This window comes from Hippocampus bargibanti, linkage group LG01, assembly GCF_051943395.1.
Source record: "Hippocampus bargibanti isolate YZ-2025 linkage group LG01, ASM5194339v1, whole genome shotgun sequence".
Classification (NCBI taxonomy): domain Eukaryota; kingdom Metazoa; phylum Chordata; class Actinopteri; order Syngnathiformes; family Syngnathidae; genus Hippocampus; species Hippocampus bargibanti.
The window spans coordinates 3,028,999-3,044,965 of NC_142734.1; the positions used below are offsets into that span (position 1 = coordinate 3,028,999).

At 42.4% G+C, this 15,967-nt stretch overlaps 1 protein-coding gene across 2 annotated transcripts in view; it reads right to left on the minus strand.

The window, feature by feature from the left end:
* The window catches only part of grm7 (glutamate metabotropic receptor 7), a 192,092-nt gene that overhangs the window by 12,714 nt on the left and 163,411 nt on the right, over nucleotides 1-15,967 (minus strand). For both annotated transcript variants that reach the window (XM_088990352.1, XM_088990343.1), the window contains one exon: nucleotides 11,449-12,384. In XM_088990352.1, coding sequence (XP_088846478.1) covers nucleotides 11,449-12,384 — 936 coding nt within the window. The remainder of the gene's footprint in view (nucleotides 1-11,448; nucleotides 12,385-15,967) is intronic.

Here is a 15,967-nt window from a genome sequence, read left to right on the forward strand (position 1 = left end):
ATACAATAGCACATTTATTATACATAAAATAAGATATATTTTGAAAATTTGAAAGTAGAAAATTATGTTTTATGGGGACCTGGGAACGGATTATTCTCAATTTAATGGTTTCCTATGGGAAATTATTTTTTGGGGATACACACTTTTCCCTTTACACACTCTGTCTGGGAACCAATTAAGTTCGTAAGGCAAGGTATCACTGTATTTTGTTTGATCCTACTCTTGTTTTGATTTCGTCTAATTGGACCTGTGTCATTTCATCCATTTTCTCGGGGTTACTGTTACCTTGCCTTTTGCAAGTGCTTGTTGACACGTTTTGAAAGTTGTACGCCCGACGTAGAAATTGTCCGCCCCGGATGCCATCATTTACATGACTACTGACGAGATTGCTAAACAAGGGTCTGCATCCCTCCACCTCAAGTTTCCCTCCACGTCAGGCGTTTCATTCGGCCTCTGCAGCCTGCATCGTATCTCCGTGAAGCGTCTCAGCTACAGCAATCCATTGCATGTGAATGTGACTGCAATGAATGACTGGCAACAGTCTTCGTATTTTTGACAGCGCGTTCATTTGTCTTCCCGCAGCGCCGCACGCAGCCGCCTGTGAAAGGCTTTCAGCGCGTTCCGCGTTAAGATCGTTCAGGGGGACGGCCATTGATGTGAGGCGCGTGCTTACAGTTCTCCGTGACATGTCGTCTGTCTTATGTAACACCTTTTCACATTCTCTTCTTGCAAATGCGATCTTATGAAACTCGCATTAACTGTCTATTATTAGTGTTCTTAAAGGATGCAGCCTTTACTTCACGACAAGAGGATATATTGTTTCCGTAGGAGCTAATCCTGTGTTTTAAACCTTGATTGAACTAAATCACACTGGAGAGAAATCGCTCTGCATTAAACATAAAACACTGAAATGGTGATGATCTTCTTTCCATTTACAAACAATTACTTTTACTCAATGGGGCATGTTGGCCTATTTTCAATGAAACAATGCTGAGAGAATTGCAAGATGTCATTCAGAATCACAATCATCTTTATTGCCAAGTACAGTAAAGTCTCGTTCTATCGATATTCAAGGGAGTCCGAAAAAATATCGATATAACCGGGACTATCGATATATCCGACCCTGTTTGCATGTAATTTTCTCCGTGCGTGCATAGAAATAGTATCGATATAACCGGGACTATCGATATATCCGATATCGATATAACGAGACTTTACTGTATATATATATAGCTGCCCGATCTGTATCAGACAATCTCTACTAGGCAAGAAATAGTTTACTGAATCATTTTGAGTCGCTGTGAAAGACTTCTCAATGAAGTCAAGATGCAAACCGGCCCATTTTATAATGTTTTATCATTTAAATATCACATGATATTTGTACTTTTTAAAACCATATTAAAATGTAGTTAATTGGAATGATGTGGGAGTGCTGGATTGGATGAATGGTATTTGTTTCAATGGGAACACTGATTTCAGAAAATATTCATCGCTGGTAAAGGTAGATTATCCATCCATTCATTTTCCAGACCACTTAATCCTCATTTGGGTCTTGCGGACGGTGCTGGAGCCTATCCTAGCAGTCTTACAAGGACTCATTCCTCAAGATGGTGGAAGAAGAAGGCTACGTTCCTCATCAAGTGTCGCTCCATTCCATCAAGCCATCAACAACCATCACAAAGGTAAATAAAATGACTTTATTATACAGTACAGTTGATTTCTTTAATTACAATACAATAGCACATTTATTATACATAAAAGAAGGTATATTTTGTGTAGTTTTAAGGTTTGAAAAATTAGAAATTAGAAGTAGAAAAGTATGTTTTATTGGGACCTGGGAACGGATTATTCTCATTTTGATGGTTTCCTATGGGAAATTAATGTTTGGGATACACACTTTTAGCCTTACACATTCTGTCTGGGAACCAATTAAATTCGTAAGCCAAGGTATCACTGTAACTGTTACCAGCGCAACATTAGTTCGTAGACAAAGCTCTTTGGATGAGGAGCAAAACGTCCGAAACCTTCAAAGAAGTACAGATGACGGCTGAAGAAACTTTGATGGACCACTTTTGTACGACTAAGCGCCTACACAGACGAGTTGTTGAATAATTCTTTTCCTGCAAATCAAGTGAAATCGAATCTCGATGATTTGTCACGGCAACCAAGTGGGGAAATCACGGCACTCGTTTACCGCATTTAAACGTATCACACATTGCTTGTATTGCCGTCCTGTTTGCCGCTGGTAGGCGGACGTATCTGTCATCAAGACGTTCGCTACCACGCAAAATCTGCAGGAAGAGACGGAATCACAGAGTAGAAGGAAATGAAGCACTGCCGTTATTTGCTGACACATTTTAGAGACGACGTGACTAATTGTCATTTGTTAAAACAACACCCTAGCCCCCTTTCATTGCCAGCCACCATGTTTTTCCTCTTCTGATCAAAACAATAATTTCAAGGCAAGATTATCAGAATGCCAAAACTGGCTTGAACACACACACACACACACACACACACACACACACACACACACACACACACACACACACACACACACACACACACACACACACACACACACACACACACACACACACACACACACACACACATTCTCTTTCCATCTCTTCCTGCCTCTCTGTGGCGGAAGCCCGCAAAGCATGCATTAGTAACCATCCAAGTATCTAAATGATCTCTGAGCATGCTGTTCTCCCAAGCTGTATCAGTATGTCATTTTTATGCGAGTTTCTGATGAGATATAACGGCAACCAATAAAAGCAGTGTGCGTCGCCCATGGCGTAAGATATAATCACCAGAGACTCCCCACCTTGTGTTTCTATGTTTAGTTGTAGCCGGTATCCATAGCAACAGTGGTGTACAACGCATCACGACTGGAATAAGCTTTTTTTAATGAGATTTTGATACCTTGCAACAATGAGCAGTTTGCGGCTGATTTATTGACCGTGCAGAGACATGCATGCACCCAAGGAAGACGCCAAACGAGAAATACGTCTATGTAAGCGTAACCTTTGGCAGTACGTATGCACCAAAAAGCTAGCAACCAGTCATTTGGCGACAATTAGGTTAAAATCGTCGCAAAAGAAAATACAGTAAAGTCTCGTTATATCGATATTCAAGGGAGTCCGAAAAAATATCGATATAACCGGGACTATCGATATATCCAACCCTGTTTGCATGTAATTTTCTCTGTGCGTGCATAGAAATAGTATCGATATAACCGGGACTATCGATATATCCGATATCGATATAACGAGACTTTACTGTAGATGATTTGAAAGGAGAGTAAAAAAAACTATTTTCATAAAACAGCAAAACCCTTCACTAAATCGCCATGGTGGGGTGATGTTCAATTTGGATCGTTCCAGCAACCGACTTCTTCGGCAACATAGGCTTAGTTTTGCTGATGGGGTGATACCAGATCAAATGGGGGCAATCAGGCCAGTCGTATACCCCATACAATAGAAGTAATCAGTCAGGACAATAGAAGTAATCAGTGTAGCCTCAGGGAGTAGTCCTCTGCTCCCGCCAACCTGTGAGCAGGGACCAATCATAGCAGAGTCTGGCACCGCCACATCTGGACAGTAGGGATATAGATAGGGCTAAAACTACCAGCAAAAGATTTTAGTGCGCTGATGAAGCCTCTTGGATAAGAAGCGAAACGTCCGACATTTTCAAAGAAGTACAGATGACGGCTAAAGAAACCTTGTCCTCGCTAAAGGAGAAAGTGTAGCAATGCGGACTGTCATCCCCTCACATGGAGCAGATAAAAATACAGCCAAGCAATTCGCTAATGACCATCGTTTGAGCTCGACCCAAATTCATCGCCCTCTGATCCACCCCTTAAATGTCACAAACCATCCATAATTAATTCCTGTTGCTTTAACATAAATAAATACATGAAGTCATTTTGAACAGCTGCTCCGCATCTTCCTATTTATAGCCGCCGTAATGATTTATTAACGCCCTCATCAGGCATCGAGCGCCCGCTTTTCAACGGCACATCTCATTGACGAGCCCCGAACGCAACATTCAGCCACAACAAATGACACGCCTCCATTTTAGATAAAAAGCTGTTGAGCGTAATTCTGATAATTACAGCCACCAGGGATATACTTAGTGCAAAGGCAATTTAGTACGCTACGGTTGAGGAGCATGGATGCACACGGCGATGAGCACTTGATTCAGTCGGTGACAATCACGATAGGCCACAGGACAATTTTAACAATGGATCTGAGGGATTTGGGCTACCTGTGCGTCTTTTGTTGTTAGGGTCTGGCCTACTTTCTAGCCTAGCTCATTCCGTGAATAACTCTGCCCGGGTATGCGCTGCTAAAGCCTGAACCGCAGTCTGCGGTTGGATGGATGCATGGCTTGAAGCGTATGTAGAACAGTCGCGGCTTGGAATTGAAGCGGATTTATGTGGGATAGGAGATGTGAGTCAATGTCTTTTCGTCAGCTTGTAGTAGACATGAAAATTCCACCATGACGTCCCCGATCCACTGCTGAAATGGATGCTTTGATCCTCCCCTTTTTCATCTAGAACTGCTTCATGTCATCACAAAGAGGGTACAGCAAGTCCAGAAGAATGAATGCGTCTCTGTGTCTTTGTTTGGATGGGATTTGCCTTGATTAGTCTTGCAGTGGAGAAATTTACATTTCACAGCAGCAAAGTGATGAAAGTAGAAAAACAAAAGACATGAGCTGCTGGATAGGCAGCCACTGTCGCGGCGCCATCTTGAAGTCAAAACAAAAAAAAACAACTAAATAACAAATAATGTGACAACACAAAGACACAGAGTCATTCATTTTTAAGCACTTTCTGTACCCTCTTTGTTACATGAAGCAGTTGTAGATGAAAGAGGAAATGATCAAAGCGTCTTTCCACCAGTGGATCAGGGACATCATGGTGGGAGTAACCGGGTTGGATGCAAATGTTTGTGTGCACAGGTGGCAAAATTTACACATTCGTTTATGTCGCAGATGTGGGACCGATCTTTTAAGCCGATTTCATCGCTATGTGAGCTCTGCCGCTAGATATCTGGCTAGCTAGCTAGCTGGTTATATACTTTCCATCTATTAGCTATCTAGCTCTCTATTTATTAGTTATATATTAGCTAGCTAACTTTCTATTTAAGTTATTCCTGGTTGTTATTATTATTATTATTATCGGGCTATGCAGCTCTCTATCTAGCCTTCTGACTATCTAGCTAGCCAGCTACCTAGCTAGCTATTTGCTATCTAGCTAGCTACCTAGATAGCTATCTGTCTACTTGGCTATATATTAGCTATCTGGCTAGCTATTAGCTATCTAGCTAGCTATTGGCTATCTATCTGGCTGGCTAACTAGCTGGCTAGCTACAGTATTAGCTATATATTAGCTAGTTTCCTATCTATTTGAGTTACTTTCGAGAGAACGTCAGAGAAGCCAGACTGAGATGGTTTGGACATGTCCAGAGGAGAAAGAGTGACTATATCAGGAGAAGGATGCTGAATGTTGATGGATGCTGTCAAAGAGGACATGAAGGTAGCTGGTGAGAGAGAAGAGGATGCACAAAACCGGGTTAGATGGAGTACACTGATTCGCTGTGGAGACCCCTGAAAGGAAAAGAAGAAGAGGGGGGTTCCCGCGAATGTGACTCGAAGATGCACCTTTTAATAATAGGAGGGGGGGGTGGAAGGGTGCGGGAGCAATCATCTGTCGTAAATTGTGGTCATTCTAGAAGGCACTTGCTAAATGACTTTGTGGTATGTTGAAGCATTTTCTTTCACTGGGGAAATCATTCATATCTTGGTGCTGAGGAATGGCTGGAAGTTGTCTCCTGACCCGTCTAAGCAAGGTTCTGGAATCAGTGATGGAATAAGGAGGTGTGAAGCTTTGTCAAAGTCAGGGTCTCTTTTTGAACATGTTCGAGAGACAAAGTGAAAAATATCGTCAAGAATATAGCGAAAAAACACCATCACTATACATATCACTATATATATACAGTAAAGTCTCGTTATATCGATATCGGATATATCGATCGTCCCGGTTATATCGATACTATTTCTATGCACGCACGGAGAAAATTACATGCAAACAGGGTCGGATATATCGATAGTCCCGGTTATATCGATATTTTTTCGGACTCCCTTGAATATCGATATAACGAGACTTTACTGTATATATATATATATATATATATATATATATATATATATATATATATATATATATATATATATATAGTAGTTTTAAGGCTTAGAAAATTAGACAGTAGAAAATTATGTTTTATGGGGACTTGGGAACGGATTATTCCGATTTTAATGGTTTCCTATGGGAAATAAAGTTTTGGGATACACACTTTCCACCTTACACATTCTGTCGGGGAACCAATTAAGTTCGTAAACCAAGGTATCACGGTGTTCTGTTTCAATCATGTTCTATATCGGCATTTAAAAGGCAAATGAAAAACAGTGTCATAATCCTCTTGAGTATTGTCATCTTGGGGGATGTTAACCTAATTTCTAAATAAAAGGCAGACACTTTAGCTCCATTTTGCATGAAAGGTTAGACAGATTTAACAACGAGTGGGATTATTAGCTGGAATAATATCACAATTGTCCTCCTCTAGAAGAAAATAATCAATTTTTCCAACTCCAGGCATATATTCAGCGACTGTCTTTAAATCACATGGGGTACATGAATACGTTACATGTGATTTTTCGACACGTTTCCTGGAATGGAACTTCATGACATGAATCTCTCGCCCTCCCTTTTCTTTCGTGACCGACTCTGGTGGGAGTTTCAGTCGGGGGACTCTTTGCCTGGGGGGTGGTAACGTATCATCACGCTGCAGAGCAATGCGGTTGTGTTCTGTGGTCAACGATGGAGAGAATTGTCGCATTGAAGACACAGCATCTTACATCTATCTACACGCTACTTTACTCACTGAAATGCATGCCATTTGAACAATTTCCCCTCCATTTTTCTAGTATAGTACCAGATATTGTAGTTTACTAATATTTAATAATAAGAGTTTTATTTCCGGCAAAAGTCACGCGTCAGCTGATTTGAGATGCTGGTGATTTTAAGCATCATTACCCGAATGGACATCCCATGCTGTACACAGTGGCAGGTACCTCATTTTACGAACTTAATTGGTTCCCAGAATGTGTGTGTAAGGTGAAAAGTTTGTCTGCCTAACATTTATTTCCCATAAGAAACCATTAAAATGAGAATAATCTGTTCCCAAGTCCCATAACATAATTTTCTACGAAATAAGCCTTAAAACTACACAGAATATACCATATTTTATGTATAATAAATGTGCTATTGTATTGTAAATAAAGAAATGAACTGTACTATATAATAAAGTCGTTTTATTTACCTTTGTGATGGTCGTTGATGTAATTGCCTCTTGATGATACTTGAGTGAAGTTGCCGTGCTTTCTCTGCGATAATACCCTCACTCACACTGTCCCCTGCTCTCTGCTTTTCGGTAATCCAAATTAACAGTTTTTCAACCTCTTCTATTGCCTGAGACCGTTGCTTAGACAACACGGAAATACCCTGAGCCACACCCGCACCCTTAATAGCTTTCTTAGCGTTCAGGATGGTAGCAATGGTCGACTTAGCTAATAGTACCGGGACGCTAAGTCATAAAAAAACGCACACCTCGTTTGTGTTTTTCGATGATCTCCCTCTTCTGCTCGACCGTAATTTTCTTTTGTTTCCTCTTCGGCTTAACACTAGCGTTTGGTGGGGTTTTCTTCGGTCCCATAATAGCAAAAGTACTCCACTCGAGAACAAACCACGTCTGCACTCAAAGAAAAGGGGTGACGAAAACTAGTCCGCCAGCCACCGTGGCGCTGTGCGACAGTGTGATTTGGTGTTCATCTGTAAAAAAACTAGTTTGCCAGCCACTGTGGGGTGGACCTCTGCGGCGGAGAATCCACCGAACCCCATAGACCGACTCACCGAACCCCAAAAGGTTTGATCGAACCCAGTTTAAGAAGTACTGATCTAAAGTAAAACCTCTTCTTTCTCATGAGCACTCAGAGACGAGTCTTCCTCACATCACGGCTGGATTACTCTTATGCACTTTAATTTGGTGTCAGCCAGTCCGCCATGTCCAGAATGCCTCTTAACTGGTACTCGTAAGAGGGAGCACATACTGTAACTGGTATCCCTTCACTGACCTTTTATCACTATACCTTTTAGAGTTCTTTTCAATATCAAATTATTTAGTTTCAAATCTTTTGGTGCTTTCTACTGTCTTTGTTGTGAATTTATTGCTTTAGTTTGTTGTACAGATGATATTTGCTACAGGTACAGCGATGCTTGTTTTAGTGCTATAAAAATACAGTTGAGTTAAGTTGAATTGAGTTGACAATGTGCTGAGTAGCAGGTGCACACCTAGGAGACGGAGGGATACATTCTGATCATTTGTTGCTGTATTCACATGACTTCTCTCGACATGAGTTTTAAATGAGCCAAACAGGCGCAGAGAAAAAAAAAGGGTCGCAGGTGTGGAAAATAAGGTCATCTGACCGTGACAGGAACAACACAATGGGCAAAACACTACGAGTGAGGCCATGAAATAATGATTTGACCCGAGTTTTTCAAGCCGTTGTTTGACAGATTTTTGTTGTTGTGAATTGAAAGCAGCGATATGACACATTGTACACCAAGAAGCAGTTTCTAAACAATTCATCGGGGAAAAAAGGCTCACTCCAAGCTGAGGTTCACCACAATAACTCACACACAAATTTCCCATTAATGTTCTCGCGTAATGTTAACTCATTCACTGCCGTTCCCGAAATTATTCGGGAATTGAAAAGCATGACATAGAGCGCCATTTCCGAATTTGTTCAACTTTTGGTTTTTCTTGTGGGGAGGTGCCGATAAAGCGCTCGTCAGACCTCTCGTTATGTTTTTCCCTTCCATGAGTGGGCAGCATTTGCCTTTTGAACAGCCACGCCCATTTGCACCTCATATTACTCCAGATCCATATAACCACCTTTTCCGGCGACTCCTCTGAGGCAGGCGCTACCGATCCATGCGCACCAAATCCAGCAGACATTTAAACAGCTTCCCCATGCCATGAGGTCTCTAAACAGTAACCCAAATAGAACTGTATAATGCCTCCATCATTCTCCATTTTTGATGATACTAGTGCAGCGTATTCTACCGTAGACAAATTCCTTATCAGTTCTACATACTTGGCAATAAAGATGATTCTGATTCTGATGGGTGGAGCTATAATCGAACCCAGTACCTCAGCACCGATGAAGTCGATGTGCTCAGCACTAGACTACTGGGCCGCTCTTCATTTCTTTTTAATCCCATATAGTTATTACTGGATATTTTTATAAAGTCCGATATAATGGAGTGCGATTTTGCCTCATTAAAATTCATATTACATCTTTTGTTTTATTGGAGGGGGAGGTGGATGGCTGGAACAGATTAACGACACTTCCATTTATTTGAATAGGAAGAGATGATAAGAGATAATGTGTTTTTAGCTACTGGAAGAATTAAATCAATCTCATTAAGGGCACCAATATATTTTTTTAATCGGTTGAAATCTTTGTCTGAAATTTCTTGATAAAAAATAATTTCATGTTTCCACTCTAGTACACAAAAACCTCGGTTTACGAACCCCTTGGCTTACGAACTTTTTGGTTTACGAATGTTAAATTTATGAAAATGTTAACCTTGGTATCTGAACTATTTTTCGGGATACATACGGAGCGCCACAATGAGTGATAAGTCGTTCGCAAACGAGCCCGTTCTCCTAACAAGAAAATGGCAGCCGGCTTGTTTTGGTCCTCTATTCCCGGGCCCCTGTCGTCGGTTAAAGCCACGTGATTGGTCAAGACATTACAGACAGAGAGCAAAAAGCTATCAACAGAGCTAAACAGAACACAATTGATGACTAGGCAAAATTATCGCATAGAAAGTACCTCTAAGTGATCATTCCTCAAGATGGTGAAAGAAGAAGACTATGTTCCTCATCAAGTGTTTAATGCTGATGAAACCGGCCACTCCATTCCATCAAGCCATCAACGACCATCACAAAGGTAAATAAAATCAGGTATATTTTGTGTAGTTTTAAGTCTTAGAAAATGAGAAAGTAGAAAATTATGTTTTATGGGGACTTGGGAACGGATTATTCTCATTGTAATGGTTTCCTATGGAAAATAAATTTTTGGGATACACTTCACCTTACACACTCTTTATGGGAACCAATTAAGTTCGTAAGCCAATGTATCACTGTATTTCCTGACGCCACGTCAGAATCATTGCACATGCATAATGTCCCTCCTCCCCCATCTCATTTTTATTAATTTAAGACAAGACCTCCGGTTTTCAAAAAGCAAATGCTTGCTCATGCTGAAATCGTGAGAGTTAAAATATAAATAAGGTCGTGCATCTCCTAGACTACTGCTGTAGCTGCTGCTGCTGCAGCGGCTGCTTACAGGACATGCAAAGGCACTTCTCACCATCTGCGGCAAGGGAGCAAGTACACATGCAGCCACAGAGGCCATTAAACCAGGACTCTATGGTGTGAGCTGACAGGCAAAGGAGGAGTTAACTGCACAAGAGGAAAGGAAAACACATTAGCGCCTCGCTACTCTCTGTGAGTAACATAATGAACTCCTAATCGCTGCTGAGGGTGTAATTCGTCTATGAAATCAGTGCCAAATTGAGATGAGGAAAATCACTTTCTGATCCATCTCAAGCAGTTGCTTAGCAGGACGGATATCGAGTGCTGTGGTTCTCCAAAGGTTCGCCATAAGTAACGCTTTCCCGACAGCATCGATATTCTGTCGAGGGAAAACTTCAACTGCGCTCTGTTTTGTGCACAAATGTCGGCGGGCGCGCGTCTCATGAGTGGGCCTGATGAATGCATCTGTATTCCAGCGGCTGCCATCCAGATAAGCAGTCACTCGTGGAGAAGGTCAGAATGTCGTATTCTCAATCAACTCGGGGAGCAACCGATGTCAAATGCGTTCTATGGGAAGAACCAAGCTGTCAAGAGATAGAATGGGTCGAACCGAGCTTCCCTCCCCCGGTTCCACGCCGCCGTCCTCCTCCTCTTCCCCCACCTGCTTGTCTGCCTTCCCAGAATGCTGCATAATGGTGTAAACGCAGCCCTCGGCGTGAGAGCCCAGATAATGGCATCTGGAGCAGCCCACGCCCCCGTTCTCCTTGGGCGTTTTGGGATTCTGGTCGCTAACTGCAAACCCCTCCCCCTCTTTTTTGGGGGAGGGGTTTGTGTACAAACGTGCGTACATGTGTGTGTATTCACCTGTGTCCGTGTGTGTGTTTAGACAAGATAAAAGGATGGCTGATTGGCTGACAGAGAATATACGAGTTAAAGGAGACACAGAGACAAAGCAGAGGGCGGAGACACAGACGGAGAGGAGTCAATGACTCACCTTCTCAGCAGACTGGGCCGTGCCAAAGAAAATGGGGATGAACGCCAGCCACACGATGCAGGTGGTGTACATGGTGAAACCGATGGGCTTGGCTTCGTTGAAGTCCTCGGGGACATCTCTGGTCTTGATGGCGTAGATGGTGCACGTCACCATCAACAGGATGCTGTAACCCAGCGAGCAGATGATCTGCAAGTCTGTGATGTCGCACTTGAGTATGCCACGGGCCAGCATGGGGTTAATTGTTTTCTGTTCATCGTAATCGATAATGGTATTAGGGGGGTCCACGGCGAACCACACCAGCACACCCAGAAGTTGCACGCAGATCAGACTGGACGTTATGGCGATCTGCGAGGTGGGGCTGATGAAGCGAGGGGCGGTGACCGTCTGCTTGCCTTGCTCAAAGATCCGATAGATGCGGTTGGTCTTGGTGAGAAGCGCCGCATAACTGATGCACATGCCCAGACCCAGGAAAATCCTCCTGAAGGCGCACACGCCCACGTCGGGCTTGGCGATCATCAAGAAGGTGATGATGTAACACAGAAAGATGCCGGTCAGCAGCACGTAGCTCAGCTCTCGGCCCGACGCCCTCACGATGGGCGTGTCGTTGTAACGGACGAAGGTGGCCATGACGAAAATGGTGGCGATGATGCCGAGCATGGCCAGGAAGACAGGGATGACCGCCCATGGGGAGTGCCACTCCAGTTTGGTGATGGGGATGGGCTGGCAGGCAGTCCTGTTGAGGTTGGGCCTCATGTTGTAGGCGCACAGTCGGCAGGAGGTTTCGTCAGACTGGTACTGGTATCCGTCGCAGAGCTCACAGTGCCAGCAGCACGGCATCCCTTTCACCCTCTTCTTTCTCTCTCCGGTCTTACAAGGTAGACTGCACACAGAGATGGGCAACTCCTGCTCCCCATCGGGCCACCGAAGCTCATCCAGCTGCAATCGGGAAGATGAACGGGGGTCAGACAGTTTGACACAAAAAAAAACACAAATAGTTGATACAGTGATACCTCGGTTTACGAACCCCTTAGCTTACGATTTTGTCAGTTTACGAATGTTAAATTTATGAAAAATTTACCTTGGCATACAAACTATTTTTCGGTATACACACGGTGCTGCCACAATGAGTGATGTGTCGTTCACGAATAAGCCCGTTCTCCTAACAACAAAACGGCACCAGCTTGTTTTGGTCCTCTGTACCACGCCCCAGTCTTCGGTTAAAGCCATGTGATTGGTCAAGAACGCAGCAGTGAGGGGAGGTGGTTTAAACATTAAAGAGATAGGCAGACTACAGAGAGAGACTGAAAAGAATGGATAGAAAACAGTGACATTTGGACTCGTTTAAACTTTGATAGTTCAAAGGAAGAGTGTAGCCTGCAAGGTTAAAATTCCCATCAATCAGGCTCCACAATAACCCGCACAAGCCATCTGTACACTTGATGCAAAAAGCTAACAACCCAGCTAAACAGAACACAATTGATGAGGAACTAGGTCAAATTATCGCAGTGAAAGCACCTACAAGGGATCCTCCCTCAAGATGGTGAAAGAAGAGGGCTACGTTCATCATCAAGTGCCAGCCACTCCATTCCATCATGCCATCAACGACCATCGCAAAGGCAAATAAAACCACTGTATTATACAGTACAGTTTATTTCTTTAATTATAATATCATATCACATTTATTATACATAAAATACGGTATATTTTGTGTAGTTTTAAGGCTTGAAAAATTAGAAATTAGAAGTAGAAAAGTATGTTTTATTGGGACCTGGGAACGGATTATTCTCATTTTGATGGTTTCCTATGGGAAATTAATTTTTGGGATACACACTTATCGCCTTACACACTCTGTCTGGGAAGCAATTAAGTTCGTAAGCCAAGGTATCACTGTACTTGGCCAATACACCGACAAAAGTGAAAATGTAAGAGATCACACACGACGAAAGGGAGAGTGAGCACACTGAAAGGTCAGAGTTGAGACTCAAACCCCCAACCTTCTTTCCGTAAGGCAACAGAAGTGATTCATCGTGACTTACGTCATTCATCTTCATCATCATGGTGCAATAGTAGCATCTGGTTAGATCACACCATAGCCAGGAGACTGGTCGTATTCGCGAAGGTAAAAGTGATTACCATGGCAACGGAGTACTTTTGTTGGTTAAATTAAAAATAATGCGAAATGCCATAAACCTGTTTAATAAAGTAGCAAGTGAAGTGTGAAATATGAACACGAAATGGATTTGGGGTTGCAAACGTCTACTTTAGTCTTCGCAGGGCTGTTTGGACTTATTAAGCTTATCAGTGTTGAAATATGTTGCGGTGCTATTCTCAATTCGAAGCCAAGTCGCCCCCGTGACTGTCCATTATCCAAACTCAAAAAGGCTAAAATGCCATGAAAAAGAACTATTTCATTTGGTCATGGAGATTTAACAAGTCCAGGATGGTAAATTTAGTCTGATGACACTTTTAAATGAGTTGCTCATCTATTGTCCAAATCGAATTGCTCCAAAGTGTCCATGGTTGCTACACAGCCTCAGAGGAGCCATTTTCGGTATTTAAACTTTTTTGGGGTCCACCACCACCACCACCTTGCAAATCGTGACAGGGACAGAATGTATTTTGGGCATTTTCATGATTTCAATGGGAGGAGAAAGTGTGTTTTGAATTATGAGCATGGTCGGGCAATGAATTGAACTTTGTCGAAGCACTGCTGGACTGTCGTGCACCGTATCTGGTATCTGATTTGGCCGATTGCTGTACGTATCTAGGATCCAGGATTTTTCTCTCACACAGTTTCATTTTCAGTGATACCTTGGCTTGCGAACTTAATTGGTTCCCAGACAGAGTGTGTAAGTCGATAAGTGTGTGTGTCATCAAAATGAGAATAATCCGTTCCCAGGTACCCATAAAACATCATTTTCTACTTTCTAATTTTCTAAGCCTTAAAACTACACAAAATATACCTTATTTTATTTATAATAAATGTGCTATGGTATTATAATTAAAGAAATAAACTGTACTATATAATAAAGTTGTTTTATTTACCTTTGTGATGGTCGTTAATGTCTTGATGAAATGAAGTGACCGGTTTCAACAGCATTAAACACTTGATGAGCAACGTAGCCTTCTTTTTTCACCATCTTGAGGAATGATCCCTTGTAGGTGCTTTCTATGCGATAATTTTACCTAGTTCCTCATCAATTGTTTTCTGTTTATCTGGGTTGACACCTTTTTGCATCAAGTTACAGATGGCTTGTGTGGGTTATTTGTGGAGACTGATTGAATGGATATTTTAACCTTGCAGTCTACACTCGAGTCCAAATGTCACTGTTTTCTATCCATTTTATCACTCGCTCTCTGTCGTCTGCCTGTCTCTTTAATGTTTAACCACACCCCCATACTGCTGCGTTCTTGACCAATCACGTGGCTTTAACCTAAGAGTGGGGGTATGGAATAGAGGACAAAAACAGTCGGCTGCCATTTTCTTGTTAGGAGAACGTGCTCGTTCGCCAACAACACATCACGAAAGGTAATATTTTCATAAATGTAACGTTCGTAACCGAAAAGCTCGTAAACCGAGGTATCACTGTAGTTCATTCCAAGATTAGTCGGCAATGACGATAAAGCCCAACAGAATACTTGAGCTGAAACATGGCTCCAACTACGACCAGATCCCCTAAAATGTGCCGACAGCCAATACATTTTGAATACATGGTAGCACTTTTACAAAACCCTTTTACACTTCCACTAACCACCACTGCCATACACGCAAAAACGCACACATATAGTGTTTGTTGTGTGCAGCTGCGTGACAAATGTATCGTTTCTTCGGTGTCTGGCTAGATTATCATCTGCCATTTATCTGAGGGCACCAAGGTGCCATTTGTTATTTGGACAATGAAGGGTGCTCGCTGGAAAACCTCCCGATTACACACTGTGTGGAAACAGTAATGAGCCCGACAGCTCTGTTGCTATGGAAACCACAAGCAAAGAATGTTGACACCTTGGACTCCCAGGACTGTTAGCGCTTTTGCTGTAGTGCTTAATTTGACAGTTCATATGAGTTGTCGTCAAATGCAAAAGCGTCACGTTGGTGGCAAAGTGGATCTGTTTTGTTTTTTTATTGCACGGAAATATAATTGCACGGCGGCATTTGGTTTGTAATCGCTGCAAAACAACCGCCCGGTATGAATCCACCAGAAGTTGTTCCACCTGTGCTCTCAAATGCCTTGCGTTAAGTTGAATTCTTGTCATTCAAACAGTAATTGTGCAAATGTATCTCATCTGTATGGAAATGCAATGTTGTCTGTTATGAGCCGATACAATGACATTTGAGACATAAAAAAAAAAAAAAAAAAACACACACCAGCTTTTTTACGGTCCACATGAATCACTGAATCAATTCTTGTGTTGTGTCAGTGAGCACCTATGAACATTTTGCACGGAAACTGTCTCTGCACCACTGCACTCATATCTGACCACGGCAAGGTCTTTTGGGGTGAAGGCGAGATATTTTAAG